This window comes from Kogia breviceps, chromosome 14 (genome assembly GCF_026419965.1).
Source record: "Kogia breviceps isolate mKogBre1 chromosome 14, mKogBre1 haplotype 1, whole genome shotgun sequence".
NCBI lineage: Eukaryota > Metazoa > Chordata > Mammalia > Artiodactyla > Physeteridae > Kogia > Kogia breviceps.
The window spans coordinates 87,720,913-87,734,052 of NC_081323.1; the positions used below are offsets into that span (position 1 = coordinate 87,720,913).

Sequence of the window (13,140 nt, forward strand, 5' to 3'; positions counted from 1 at the left end):
GTCAGCGGGGCGTGAGCGCCTCTCACCACCGGCGGGAACAGGGCCGAGGCGCCACCCCTCCCCGTCTCGGCCGCATCGCAGGAGCGCTCCTTCCCACGTGGGGCTCAGAGCCGCGGACGCCGGACCAGGCGTGCGGGGACAACGGCGACGGCGAGAGCATCCGGCCACGCCTGGCCCTGCGGTGGCGCTGCCTTCGGGGCCCTGACGCGGACGGCGCTCCGTGAGGGAGGAGCCGTTTCCGCCGGGGCCCCCGGAGCTCGGGCGCAAGGGCCGAGGCGGGGCGCCAGGCCAAGTTTAAAGCCACTTTTCACAGAGACGTGCTTAACGTTTCTTGAGAACCATCTCCCAGAAAAGCTGGAGGACTGTGGGCTCCCCACGCTCTGCTCAGGTCTCCGGGGGGCGCAGGGGGCCCCACCGAGCCGGCGGGAGCTGCGGGCCGAGCCCAGGGCCTCCGGTGCCGCGGGCGGCAGACACGGTTCCGACGGGAAACGCCAGGCAGGCTGTCGGGCAGTGAGGACGCTGGAACCTGGGGATAAAGCCTGGGGCGCGGCCGCGTGGCAGCCAGCCATCAGGGCCACCGGGAAACGGGGGCCACTCGACGTGACAGTCCTCCTGTCGAGCGGCCACCTCCCCCCGGGGACCAGTGGCCGCGTGTCCCCCGTGTGGCCGGGACGCAGGCCGGACGCTACAGCCGCTGGCTCGGGTGGATCTCTCGTGCGCGCAGCTTTCTGCCTTGAACACCAACCAGTCTGGGAGGCCGTCAGTCTTTCTTGAAGTTAACAGACAGAGCGGCAGGTTTACTCTCCGTGGGATTAATGCCAGTAAGAAGCCCAGACCTACGGCCGCTACACTGTCTGCAGATGGAAACCGCAAAAACAGATGATCCCTCCTGTGTCTGTCTCAGGTTGACGATGAAGCCCGAATTCCATGTTTCAACAAAACCAGAAACACGTGGGGCCCAAAGCCAAGCCACGCCCCTCCCCTCCGTCCCATTAATGCCAATACTTTCTATGTCACTTTTAGGAGAAGACACCATAGGGCAGCCTGAAATCCGGCGGAGCTGCCTTTCTCTCGCCTCTTTCCAGTCTCTTACAAACAGGGCTGGAGCCGCAGGCCTGTGCTCTCCTTTGGAGGCCCGTCTGCACCAGGCTGCATCTCTGTCCCGTCCTCGGGGCGAAGGCTGCTCTGGGAGCCTGGCTCCTGTGCGGGGCCGGGCCGCCTGGACGTGTTCCCGGAGACGCTGAGCTACAACCTTCTCCCCACGCCCCTGACGCAAGGCATGAGGAGAAAAGGTGCTGCTGGGGGACGAGGAAACGAAAACAAAGAATTCCCAGAACCGTACAATCAGCCGTCTGAACGTGTTTATGGGTTTTTGTCTTAAACCAGAGCGGGGGCAGGAGATAAGATGCCGAGAGGATGGGTGTGTCCGGGTGCACGTGGACGGGGCGTCCTGCCCGTTTGGCACTGAGCTCGGTCCACGTGGAGCCCTCTCATCTCGGTCCCGAGCGGCGGTGGTGTCGGCCCAGCTCCGGAACTCCTTTTGGCGTGTGTCCCACTCCACCTCCACGCGGGCGACGTCACTCCCCGGTCCCGGGGCCCTGTGGGCCGGCCGCCGCGATCGCCCCGGCCTGCGTGGTCACAGTCCCCAGGGGCTCCTCCACTCGGGACCTCTTGACCTCGGGCTCCCCGGGGGGAGACGCGGAGGGGCCGCTGGCGGCGGTGCTGGTGGCCGCCGCTGCTGCCGCTGGCGCCGGCTCCTCAGGCCCCACCTCGCGCACACGCGTGACCACCACGGGGGTGGACGAGCTAGCCTGAGCCGCGAGGAGCTGCAGGGGGCTGGCGAGGGCTAGGGCGGAGGAGAAAGAGTCACGTTGGGAGGCCGGCTGGGAGCGGCGCTCGTCTGTCCTCAGTACAGGCCAGCGCGGCCACACGAGGGCCAAGGAGCGCAGGGGCCCAGCTCCCCGGCACGCCGGGCACCTCTGGGTAGAGCCGGCAGCAGCGTTTGGCCGCCAGCCCCTCCCGGAGCCCGGGCCGCTCCCCGCCCCAGGGGCCTCCACCCCCGTCTCCTCCTCGAGCTGCCGCTTGCGTGTGTGGATCCCGCTGGACGCCCCGCTGGCTTCCGCCTCCCCTCCGGCAGGGCCCGCCTGCCCCGCGGAGCCCCCCCCAGCCCTCCCCACACCCTCCCGCGTGGCGCTCAGGGCGCCAGCGCCGCGTCACTTCCCTCTCTGACCTCTATCCCCCCAGCAGGGCATGAGCTCTGTGACCTGGGGGTTTCGCCTGTCCCCTCGGGGCTGCCCTGGCGTCGTATCCCAGTGCCTGGCACGTAGCAGGCGCTCCGTAAGCTGAATGGATGACGGCATTAACTGGGAGGACGTTCTCGCTGCACTGACCCAGGTCAACCACAGAGCGTAAGGCCAGGAAGTGGACGCCGGGCAGGGCCTCACCGTAAGCGCTGCCGGCTAGGCTGCCGGTGGGGACGGTGTGCTTGCCGTTCTGAGCGACGGCCCGGACCGGAAGGTGGTGCTGCCCGATGGTCACCGGTGTGGCCGGCTGCAGGATGGTGACCGTGTGTCCGGGGACCCCTGGGGCCATCTGGCTGGCCACCGTCTGGATCACTCGGCTGGCAGCTGGGATGGTGGCGAACGCGATGGCGGGCTTCTCTTCCAGGCCTGCGGGGACAGCGCGCGTCAGAGCCGCACCCGCGGCGCCCGCGGCGCCCGCGGCGGCGCTCACAGGCGTCTCGGCCTGCGCCTGTCCACGCGGGCGGGGGCCCTGAAGCCGGGACCCGGGGAAAGGACCCTGTTCTCAACAGAAAACTTCCAGCGATGGGATGTTTCCAAACAAGAGAAAAACAAGTAACAGGGCTTTAGGAGAAAAGCTAAATACCTTGTACTTTAACCAAAGCAAGTTTAATCTAAGAAAAAGAGTGTATTATTTGGAACGAAAGATTTGCACGTGGAGCCATAACTTAGTTTTCTTTCCCCCAAACGCGCGTGTCGTTAGGACGGTACTACGGAAGACGCAGCCGCTGGGATCGGCCATCGGCGGTCAGCAGGATGCGGCTTCGTTCGAAGGTGTCCCCTCGAGGGCCTCTGACAGCACTGGTTGCATTTTCAACGTTTACCTCATGAATTCCCTGGGATCCAGATTTCTAACTCAGGACATTTTTACTTTGAATGCCTCCTAAGGACCCCTGCTGGCGGTTCCACAGGACTCTTCCCCCGACTCCAATCTGAGGCCCCATACCTAGTTCAGGGGCCCCTGGGGGCGCCGGGCATCTGAGGTACTGCGCACGGAGCAGCGTTTCAGAGGACGATCGGTGCTGCTTCATAGGACGTGCTTCCCGAAAAACACGAGTGGGGAGGAGAGGCCACAGCCCGGGAGCCACTGTCGCCCAGAGGTGGCCTGTGCCCCACGCCTGGGCTCTGCAGCCCCCTGGGCCCAAGCTGACGGCTCCACCTTCTGGAGACCCACGCCCGTCCCGTCCACCCCCCACGCCAAGGAACTGCTTGGCGACGTTACCTCTCGCCTCGCTGCCCAGGTCCAGCACGGCTGTGCCCGCCGCTTCGTGGGCAGCCCCCGCCGAGGCCTGGCTGGCGAGGATGTATCCGTTGGCGGAGCTGGCGGAGCTGGCGACCACCCTGAGCATGGTGACAGGGGGCGCCGGCTGCACCACGTGGATGGCGTGGCCCGAGGGCTGCTGGGCCGTCACTAGGGAAGCCGGCATGTAGGCGACGGGCTTGGCCACCAGACTGGGCGGTCGGGGCGGCACGGCCATGATCAGCGGCTGGGCGCTGACGGGAGAGCCTGCGGAGGAGGCTGCAGGTCAGCGGAGACCCCCGCGTGCCCCCTTTCTGGGTGGGGCGCGGCTCCGAGTTCCGCCACGTCAGACCAGAGGACAAGACCCTTCTTACCGGGTGCGCTTTGGGAATACCGGTACTCAGGAACAGAAGCTAACTTTGCCCCAAAGTCAGGGTCATGCGGAATGGGCGAGCCCTCCCGGGACAGGCACTCTGGAGTCTGCAGGCCACTGGAACGCGGGGACATGAGCCCAGGGTGGGTGGGTGAAGCTGGGGCGCTCCTAGGAGGGGCGGAGACAGGACCACAGCAGTGAGTGCACACGACAAGAAACGAAGACGGCACTTATCAAAACGGGAGACGTCTCAACACCCGTGCCCTACGTGCTGCCTTTGCCCAACTTTTCCTGATGCTTCTCTCTCCTCGCGAGGGACTTCCGACGCTGGCACTCCGCCCGGTGCACGTAACGTCACCCAGCGTTTAAAGGCCCAGCGAAGGCCACGATCCAGAGCGTTTCCCTCCTGAAAGCCCGGGCCAGCCTCCCAGGAGAGCGGCTCGGGCTTCTGGGTGAAAAAAGCAGCTTTGCTGGGATGGGCACCAACCCCCCCCCTGGACAAAGCGACACCCGGAGAGCAAGGCGCACGCTGGGAGCCCGGCCGTTCTGTCTCGCACAGATAACGAGCCACAGAACACCTCGCCGGGGTCGAAGATCGAGCATCTTGCTCAGCTCCTGCCCAGAGCGCTGCGGGATGGGCTGCACAGCAAGACTGTCCCCGACCCAGGCCGAGCGGCCTCGTCTGGCTGGTCTGACGCTCACCCTGGTAGCCACCGGGTCACCCTGCAGTCCTCGCGTCTGGGGCGGCCCTGACTCTCACCGTGAGGGTCCGAACTCCCATCGGGGCCTTTCTAATGCGGCCTTGCTCCTCCATCCCCAGCACAGGCGCCCCTGCCTTCTCTCCCGGAGACGTGGTGCATACCAAGCTTTGGCTGAGCTCTCCTCCTGGCCTGGGGGCTCGCTTCCCGGGCCCCACCCGTCCCAGTGCCAGTTCTACAGGCACAAGAACAGGTTCCCAACTACCAGTGTGACCTTGAGGACGGGCCCCCTTACAGACACTCCTTACGCAGGGTTCCCTGGGCAGCGCTGGACACACGGCGCAGGCCCAGTCACTATCCCCAGCTGGCCGGCGGGCTTGTCTACACGTGACAAGCAGTGTCGGTCACGGGGCTGACCTGTGTCCCCCAGAGACATGCTGGGGTCCTAGCCTCCAGGGCCTCAGAAGGGGGCCTTCCTTGGAGGCAGGGCCTGTAAGAGGGGGTCGGGTCAGATGAGCAGGGGGGGCCTCGTCCGCCTCCGTTCCTCCGTTTCCCCCCCTCCCACTGCGCAACACCCCAGCGTCCGAGAACCGACGTGGAGGACCAGCTGCCGGGCCTGCTCACTCCCTGTCACAGGGCCGGCCGGGCCTGAGCCGGTCTCTCCAAACACCAGTGCAGAGGTTTGAGTGGCCGCGGCCCCCGGGGGCGGTGGGGCGGGGACGTACCTGGACGACAGCGGCCCGAAGGGGGTGCGGAAGCAGGAGACGCCCCGCTGCCTGCGCTTCCGGAACGCCTGCTCCACGAGCTTGCCCTCGGAGGCGGGGTCTATCCGCCAAAAGGACCCCTTCCCGGGCTCCTCCTGGGAGCGAGGGACCTTAATGAAGTAGCGGTTCAGAGAGAGGTTGTGGCGGATGGAGTTCTGCGGGCAAAGCAGAGGAAGTCACTGGTCACGGCGGGTCAGACGTGAGCACGGCAGCACGGCCCCGGGTCCGGGCCGGAGAGGCCTCCTCGGGGGCGGGGGCGGGGGCGGGGACGGCTCACGGGGAAGGACAGGGGTTTCACAGCGGTTTTCCTTGTGAAAATTCAGCACAGGCTCAGCACCACCACCCCTCACACAGGAAGCGAAACAGAAGGACAAGCCCTGGCCTGGGAGGCGCCCAGCTCAGAGCTCGTGCCGAACCAGCTAGCCAACGGGACAGAGTGGCCACGGCGGAGCCCTGAGCGGCTGTAACGCGCCGGCTGGGGCCAAGGCCGGCGACGGTCTCGTGAACCCACACAAGAAACCGTCTGCAAAGAGTGGGGACAGCGTGTTTCCAAGTTAGCGCAGGAGAAGCCGGCGCACCAAGCGTGGGAACGTTTCCGGACCCAAGGGGGTGCTCACTCTGGACGCGGCGCGGCCGTGCGGGGAACAAGCCCGCAGCCCCCGGGGGCGGGAAAGTCGGGGCCCGGGCGCACCGCACCTGCCAGCCCTTGTCGGCTGTCCGGTAGTACGGGTAATGCTTGGTGATGTGCGCGTAGATGCCGCTCAGCGTCAGCTGCCGGTCCTGCGCCGACGAGATGGCCTGCACGATCAGCTGCGCGTAGGAGTAGGGCGGCTTCGACTCGTCCTGAGGACACAGCCGGCGCGGTGAGCCCCCGGCAAGACGCTCCGCTCCGCCCCCGCCCCGCCCCCGGCCTCCTGCCCACGGAGAAAACCCTCCAATGAGCGCGCAGATTTGCAGGGTATCCGCTAAAACCAGTCCCCACGACCTCCTCCTGTTTAATCCACGTGGCTTAAGCTAGGAGGAGCTGTGTCTCCCTCATGGGGGTAAAAATTAGGTTTTTTCATAGTTTAATTCTGAAATTTCTCACCTCCTCTGCAAACTGATTTAAAAACAGTTGTCAGATGGGAACGAACTAAGACAAAGCTGTAAGGCGAGAGCCTGACATTCTTCTCAGAGACTGTAATTACACTCGGAGCCACCCCGTCCCCGTGGACGGGACGAGGGGAGGACGGGGGAGGGAGGGGCAGGGACGCCAGCACCCCGCGCCCGGTCACCGGCCAACGCGCCGAGGGCTGAGACCTTGGGGCTGTCCCCTCCGGACGCGTCGGCCTGCTGCTCCGAGGCGGCCTTCGCGGCGAACTCCGCCGCCAGCTGCAGGTCCGAGGTCACGTTCTGGACGAAGCGGTAGCTGGAGGACCCGGCCCCTCGGGGGCTGGCCGGGCAGGAGTTGGGGACACTGCGGAGAGAAAGGACACGTCCTGAGTTCTGACCCTGAGCCGAGGAGGCGGGCCGGTGCTACAGGACGCCCGGACCCCCGGACGGCGCGGGCGGCCGGAGCTCATGGCACTGCCCCGGCCCCACTGTCCTGACACCGCACCGAGGGCGGCCGGGGGACTTGGGCGGGTGGCGGCCACACGATGGCGCCCGAGGAGAGGCCAGGATGCCGGGAAGCACAGTGCCCGCCTGCCCCCTACCCCCCCTACCGGTTCCCAGGCCCGCAACGCAACCCGCGGGTCCCGGGGGCTCCTCTCCGGTTGGAAGCTGCAAGCCGAGCCGTGGGCGGGAAACATCGGCTCCCACTCCGGGTCTCAGCCCGCACGGCCCGACCCGTCTGCGGTCGGTCCCCGCTGCCCTGCAGCTGGCACGGAGGGCCCCAGTTCCTGCTTCTAACAAGGGGGACTGCGGTCTTCAAACCATGTCGAAATTTGGGTTTTGTAAGTTACAAGTACTCAGAGAAAATCAACACAAGCTCTGAAAGTGGGTCCCAAACCCAGGTAACAAGTGTCCCTGCTGACAGCTGACCGAGAGCCCGGGGTTGCCCGCCTCCTTCCGCTTATGCCCGTAAGCGCTGAGGCCAGCCTGCCCGCATCCACCAGCATGCTGCAAGTCGTCCTCCACTCTCCCAACGCGCCCGGGGGGTTCCCGCCATTGACCAAGTGAAGACGCCCCCCAAACCCCCACAAGGCAAGCTCATGTGAAAGCTCTTTGTGCCACTTTCCTGGACACACACGCAGAGCCTGCTCTCCGGCTGGGCTGCCATCACTGGCTTCCCTGCCCAGCTCCTCAGAAGGCGGGGCCACCTGTGGCTTTGAAGGAGGGGCTCAGGAGGCAGTTGCTAAACACGGGAAGGGAAGATCGAAAAAATAAAACACTGTGACTGGGAAAAACCCGGCAGTTGATATGAATGGTGAATTCCACTACAGTCGGTAATTACCCGTTTAGTCAGGAATCTGCAATCTATGTAGAAATTTTAAGGAATCTTTTTTTTTTTTAAGAATTCTTGTTCTCCTCTCCACTAGATTTCCCAAACATGGAGATAGTAAGTCCTGTGAGTATAGCAATTTTAACCAACGACCGTAAGGTAGGATGCAGTAATAAAAGCAGCTCTTTCTGAATTTCATTTTGAACGAAACATACAAAACCCAAGCATATAAAGTAAGGTAGGAGGGCAGAGAAAGCATCTTACTAGTAACATGCTCACACACTCGCGTCAGGTCTTACAAATGCATCCATCCGGCAACCGAATGCCATGGCACACAGTGGGTTCAATGAAGGTGCAGCCCTGAGGGGGGCTGGGGGGAGGGGGTCCCTGAAGACTCTCTGCCCTGCTTCCTCCAACGACGTGGTGCCGCAGGATGTGCCAGCACAGAAGCGCCGCTTCGCCAGCTCCAGTCCCAGACACGTTCAGCGCCCCTTCTGGACTTGCGCACAAGTGAACCGAAACACCACGCCTGGCCCAACAGGGGGCGAGAACCGTCCCCCGGAAACACACCGGCCTCAGGACAGATCAGGAAACGTCCAGGTTGGTGGAAACAGACAGTGTAGGGCTTATCTGGGAAAAAACCTCGCTGACATGTAACCTGTGTGGCCCACGGGGCACCCTGACCAGCGCAGACGACAGACAGCGGCTTCTGGGTTTGGGCACCGGGGACCCATGGCCTGTCCCAAGTCTATATTTTGTAAAAGATCATAGAAAATCTATATCTAACTCTCAAAAAGCAAAACCCAGAGAAAAGTCTGTCATTCCCCACAGAATGATCTCTAGTGGAAATAATGAACAGCGGGCTCGCAAACGGGAGAGGCCGGGCAGCCTCCACGCCACTTTCCACGACGCGCGCAGGCCTGTGCTGACAAACCCTTCCCGGGGAAGCGTCCGCAGGGACAGGGCACCGCTGATGCCCAGAGGGCCCAGCAGGCCCGGCCTGGAGGACGTGCGTTCGCGCACACCGCCGCACAGACCTCAATAAACCCCATTCAGCCGTCACTGCAGGCTGGCCTCGGCCCAGAGGGCTGTGCCTGGTACCCAGCCGCCCTGGCGTCCCACGTCCGAGGGAAGGAGCAGAGGAGGATGGAGGCGAGCAGGAAGTCTCTGGGCTGAGAACGCGCGAGTCAAAGGCGGCCTCGTGGGTGTGTGTCTGTGGGGGGTGCTCTGGGCGTCTGTGGGGCGTGTCCCACCCTGGGGAAACCGACCAAGGCACTGAGTGTCCCGCGAGGGAAGTCCCCGACAATCAGCAAAATAGGAAAGATTCCTACAGCATAAACACACGCGTTATCTCTAGAGGGGTGGGGGAGCGGAAATGCCGGGCCCGCTGGGACGCCAGGCTTCAGCAAAGAGCCGCCCGCTTCAGGGGCCCCCCAGGTGCCCGGGGTGGGGAAAGTCTGATTTGCGGACAGGGTAAAGCAGCAGAGGCCAAGCAGCCTGGAACTACCCAACGTCACGTGGTAAACACCGTTCTTCCCACCTTGAGGTTGAAAGTGGTAACGGCGTGGAAGACGCACTTTAGAACATCAGCCACTGACACCCCCCCCAACCCCCCCTTTATTATAACGGAAAAACAATTCCTGAGTCACATTTCCGTTCAGGCAAGAAGGGCTTCGGGCCAGGAGTGGAGACGGCTCATGGCTGGCCCGTCCTGCCAGCGGCTGCCCTGCGTCTGGGCCACCGTCTCTCCAGGACAAACGTGCCAGGCCCTGGGACAGTCCAGGCCCAGAACATGACTCCTGCGACCGCCCAAGACATACCCGGACCCACACCGCACCCTGTATTCACAGCAGCCTGGCGGAGAGAGCGCGCCCAGGCCCACTGCCAGGGCGAGCGCCTGAGCTGAGAAAAGCAGATCTGACCAGAGGCCACCGTCCCCAGCGATGGGCTGAGCCTCGTCCTGGCTCCTGCCGTCCCCACGGCGCGGCCCTTGCTGCCCCGCTCGGACGCCTGGGGTCCGGCTCGGCCTGGACCTCAGCAAAGCACGCAGGCGGGAGGCTCCGGGTTCCGCCCCTCCCGAGCCGGCCTCCTGGGAAGGAAGTCCTGCTGGCCCCGCACCAGAAACATTTTCTTTCATTGCTACTTGTTTAGAAAGCGCCTTCAGCCACTTAAAGAAAATCTGCTTATGGCACAATTTGCCTCAAATCGATTCCAAGTTGTAGAAGGGTTTTTCAACAGAAAAAAATTATAATTAAAAAAACCAAGGAAGTGGGAATGGATCTGAAACGGAGGTGGGAACGTGGGCCGCCCAGGCGCGGGGGCAGCGTGGCCCCTCCACCCTGGCCCTGTGCCTCGTTTGCCTGGATGGAGCGCAGCTGGGCCAGACAGGACACGGGGAACACACAGAGGAGGGGCTTGCGGAGGACGCCAGACGGCGGGGAGAAGGCAAAGCAAAGCAGCAGGATCACAGCCCCAAAGAGGTGAAGAGGCTGTATTCACAAGAGCAGGACACAATTAAGAAGACATCTGGAGAACAAGGAAATGCTCTTACAATTTTTAAAAAGAGGAGAAATAAAAGTTCAATAAAGGGTGGAAGGAGAAACGTGAGAAAAGCAGAAAGCAGAAAAGAGAAAGGGACGGACAGAGGAAGAGCAAGGTGGGAAAAGAAGACGAGGTACGCAGGGGGAGAGAACGTCACAGAAATAAGAAGGTAACTTCCTAGCAATGTAGGAAGTGAGTCTTCAGATCCAAAGGGTCCCATTAAATGTCCAGCCCCCTTCTAGGCTCCCCGCTGAGACAGGGCCGGTGCTGCAGATGCCGGAGACCCAAGCCACCCCCTCCGCCCGCCGCCCCCAGGGGGACACACCGTGTACAAAAGGGCCAGGATCACAGGGGCACCAGACTTCTTAAGACACACTCGAAGCCAGAAAGCGACATCAGTTCTGAGCAAAAGTGTTTCCAACCTAGAACTCTCTACCCAGGATAAACATCTACCTCGTGTGAATGGAGAATAATGATAATTTTCAGGTGTGGAAGTTTTTATTAAAAAATTTACCTCTCCTGTCCCCTTCCCCAGGAGCAGAGAGTACTGTCCAATAAAAGGAAGGAGCAGATCAGGAAAGGGAAGACTGGGGGCCTGGCAGCGAGGGGACTCCCAGGATGGCGTGGAAGACGATCCCAGCGTCAGAGGCGCCCCCCGCACCGCGGGGCCAGGCGGGAGGAGGCCTGGGTTCCAGGTGATGCTGGAAATGGGAAGGATGTGCCAGTCGTCTCAGGTGCCAGGAGATCTCACCCAACAGAGGAGGGGCCGCTACAACTCCCGGGAGCACAGGCCGGGGAGAGGCTGAACAGTGGCTCACAGCCGCCCTGAGGCCATTAACCAACACTTGTGATGTGATCGCGCTAGGCTGATGGGGTGGGAGGAAAAGCCAGGTCCTTTATCCCACAGGAAGTCAGTGTATGATGATCTGAAACTGAGACACCAGAAGGTGAGCAGGTGCCCAGGGGCGTGCGGACAGGCTGGGCGTGGCCAGGGGCTGTTTTGTCATCACCAGCCCCGCAGAATCTTCTGCTTTCTTAGATCACATGCACGTATTACTTGGACATGAATAAACCTTTAAAAAACACGAATGAAATCGGTACCACCTCTCCCCCTGTGGGCACCTGCTGAGCGCGCAGCCCAGCCGTCCGACCCCTCTGCTGGAGGAGCACCTCAGTCTCCCAGCTGCGAAGCGGGGACGGCAGGGCTGTGACGCGCACGGCAGTACCGACGGCCGCACCGCACACGGGGCCACCGGGGGGGTGACTGGGACGTGCTGGGCTCCCGGCCCACCGCGCAGGTCCGGCGTGTACGGCAGAGACAGCTCTATTTTTATCACTGTTCTTAAAATCTTGTGGCTCCCGACGCTCACAAGTGTATTTTAACCAAAACAATCAATCCTGAGGGTTCCACGGCCTCGGCGCGGACCGTTTAGACACTTCAGAGGGGCGATTTCAGACCCAGGAGACTAGGAAACTGGAAACAGCTGCCCGGCGCCCGGCGGGGCACTCGTCAACCAAACGCAGGGCTGTGCAGCCACGAGCGATGCAGCGACGCAGAAAGGAGCCCGAGACCCAGAGGGACAGGAGGGAAAACAAGCTGCAGGACACTCTGAGCTCCAAGGCACCTTTCTGGGGAGGGGTCACAGGTACTCACACCCGTGAGACAAGCTCTCGGGCATGTTCAGAGAAGACGCACCCGCCGAAACGGACTTCTCTCCAAGAATGTCACTGCACGATTTCTATTTTCTGAAACATTTCAATTTTGTACAGTGCACATATATTGTCATATTTCTGTAATCCGGGGGAAAATAAAGGAAAAGAGAGGCCAGTCTCTTAAGAACACCTGTGCTCACTAGGAGACACTCAGTGCTGTGAAATCCTGGGACACTATTTTAAAAGGTTAACTCAATTATGAACACACCTCGTCCCGGTGAGAACAATAAGCGAACAGGCCTGAGCCCAGAAGTACCAGGTGCATCTCCCTCCGAGGAGAGCGCGGATCCGGGCGGGGGGGCCCATGCCTCCCTGAGGTCCTCCTCCAGGCTCTGCCCGCTTCCGGAAACTCAGAGCCGCAATCTGGAAAGGAAGGGCTCTCGGCGGCAGGGCACCGGGCCGGGCCTCGCCCAGAAGGCACACCCAAGAACACATTACATGGCACCCAACCCCGAAGATGTGCCCGAGAGCAGCCACCCCAACGGACACGAGGCTAAAGCACAAGCCCAGCCCACCTCCTCTCAACAATTTAAAGCCAAAAAACACCCCGGCACGGATGTAGGCAGAAGGAAACCTATAAAGGACACGGAGGGCCACACCTTTCTGTGTAGATGAACCAAGTTTTATTTCTCCCGGGTTTTCAGATGGGGAAAGGGACCGGGTGGGTGTGAGTGGGGCTGGGGGGTGCGAGGGCCACAGGTGCAGATACGGGTGCAGGACCCACTGACGGCGGGTCTCCCAGACCAGCCAGGCAGGGCTGCCCACTGTGCAGGCACCTTCCTCTCTGGGTCGCTCGGGGGAACTGAGGAAGCTGCCGCTGGAAACCTCGCAACAGAATAAGTCACTCTCAAGGAAGGATCCAAAGTTTGCCAGAAGCACAAAGACCTTCCAACAGCCAACTCGACAACCTCCCGACTCAAGACACTTAACACTGCAAAGTGAGTTAGGACTGAATCTCGCGCAGCAGTGAAGCAGGACTGGGCTGGAAGGTCACGGTTAAAAGTGGTTTAGGTTCTGAGGTTGGTTGCTTAATTTTTATTTCCTACAGGGTTCCGCTAACCTGGGCCAAATTCCACAAAACAAATTACT

The 13,140-nt window shown here is 62.1% G+C and overlaps 1 protein-coding gene across 1 annotated transcript in view; it reads right to left on the reverse strand.

Annotated features, from left to right (window-relative positions):
• Positions 1-1,334: 1,334 nt before the first annotated feature.
• Positions 1,335-13,140, reverse strand: part of FOXK1 (forkhead box K1) — a 60,101-nt gene continuing 48,295 nt past the window's right edge. Inside the window, exons 3-9 of the mRNA XM_059037348.2 lie at positions 6,675-6,831; positions 6,072-6,218; positions 5,337-5,530; positions 3,915-4,081; positions 3,523-3,807; positions 2,445-2,669; positions 1,335-1,846 (exon numbers count right to left, since the gene is read on the reverse strand). Coding sequence (XP_058893331.1) covers positions 1,578-1,846; positions 2,445-2,669; positions 3,523-3,807; positions 3,915-4,081; positions 5,337-5,530; positions 6,072-6,218; positions 6,675-6,831 — 1,444 coding nt within the window. The 3' untranslated portion in view covers positions 1,335-1,577. The remainder of the gene's footprint in view (positions 1,847-2,444; positions 2,670-3,522; positions 3,808-3,914; positions 4,082-5,336; positions 5,531-6,071; positions 6,219-6,674; positions 6,832-13,140) is intronic.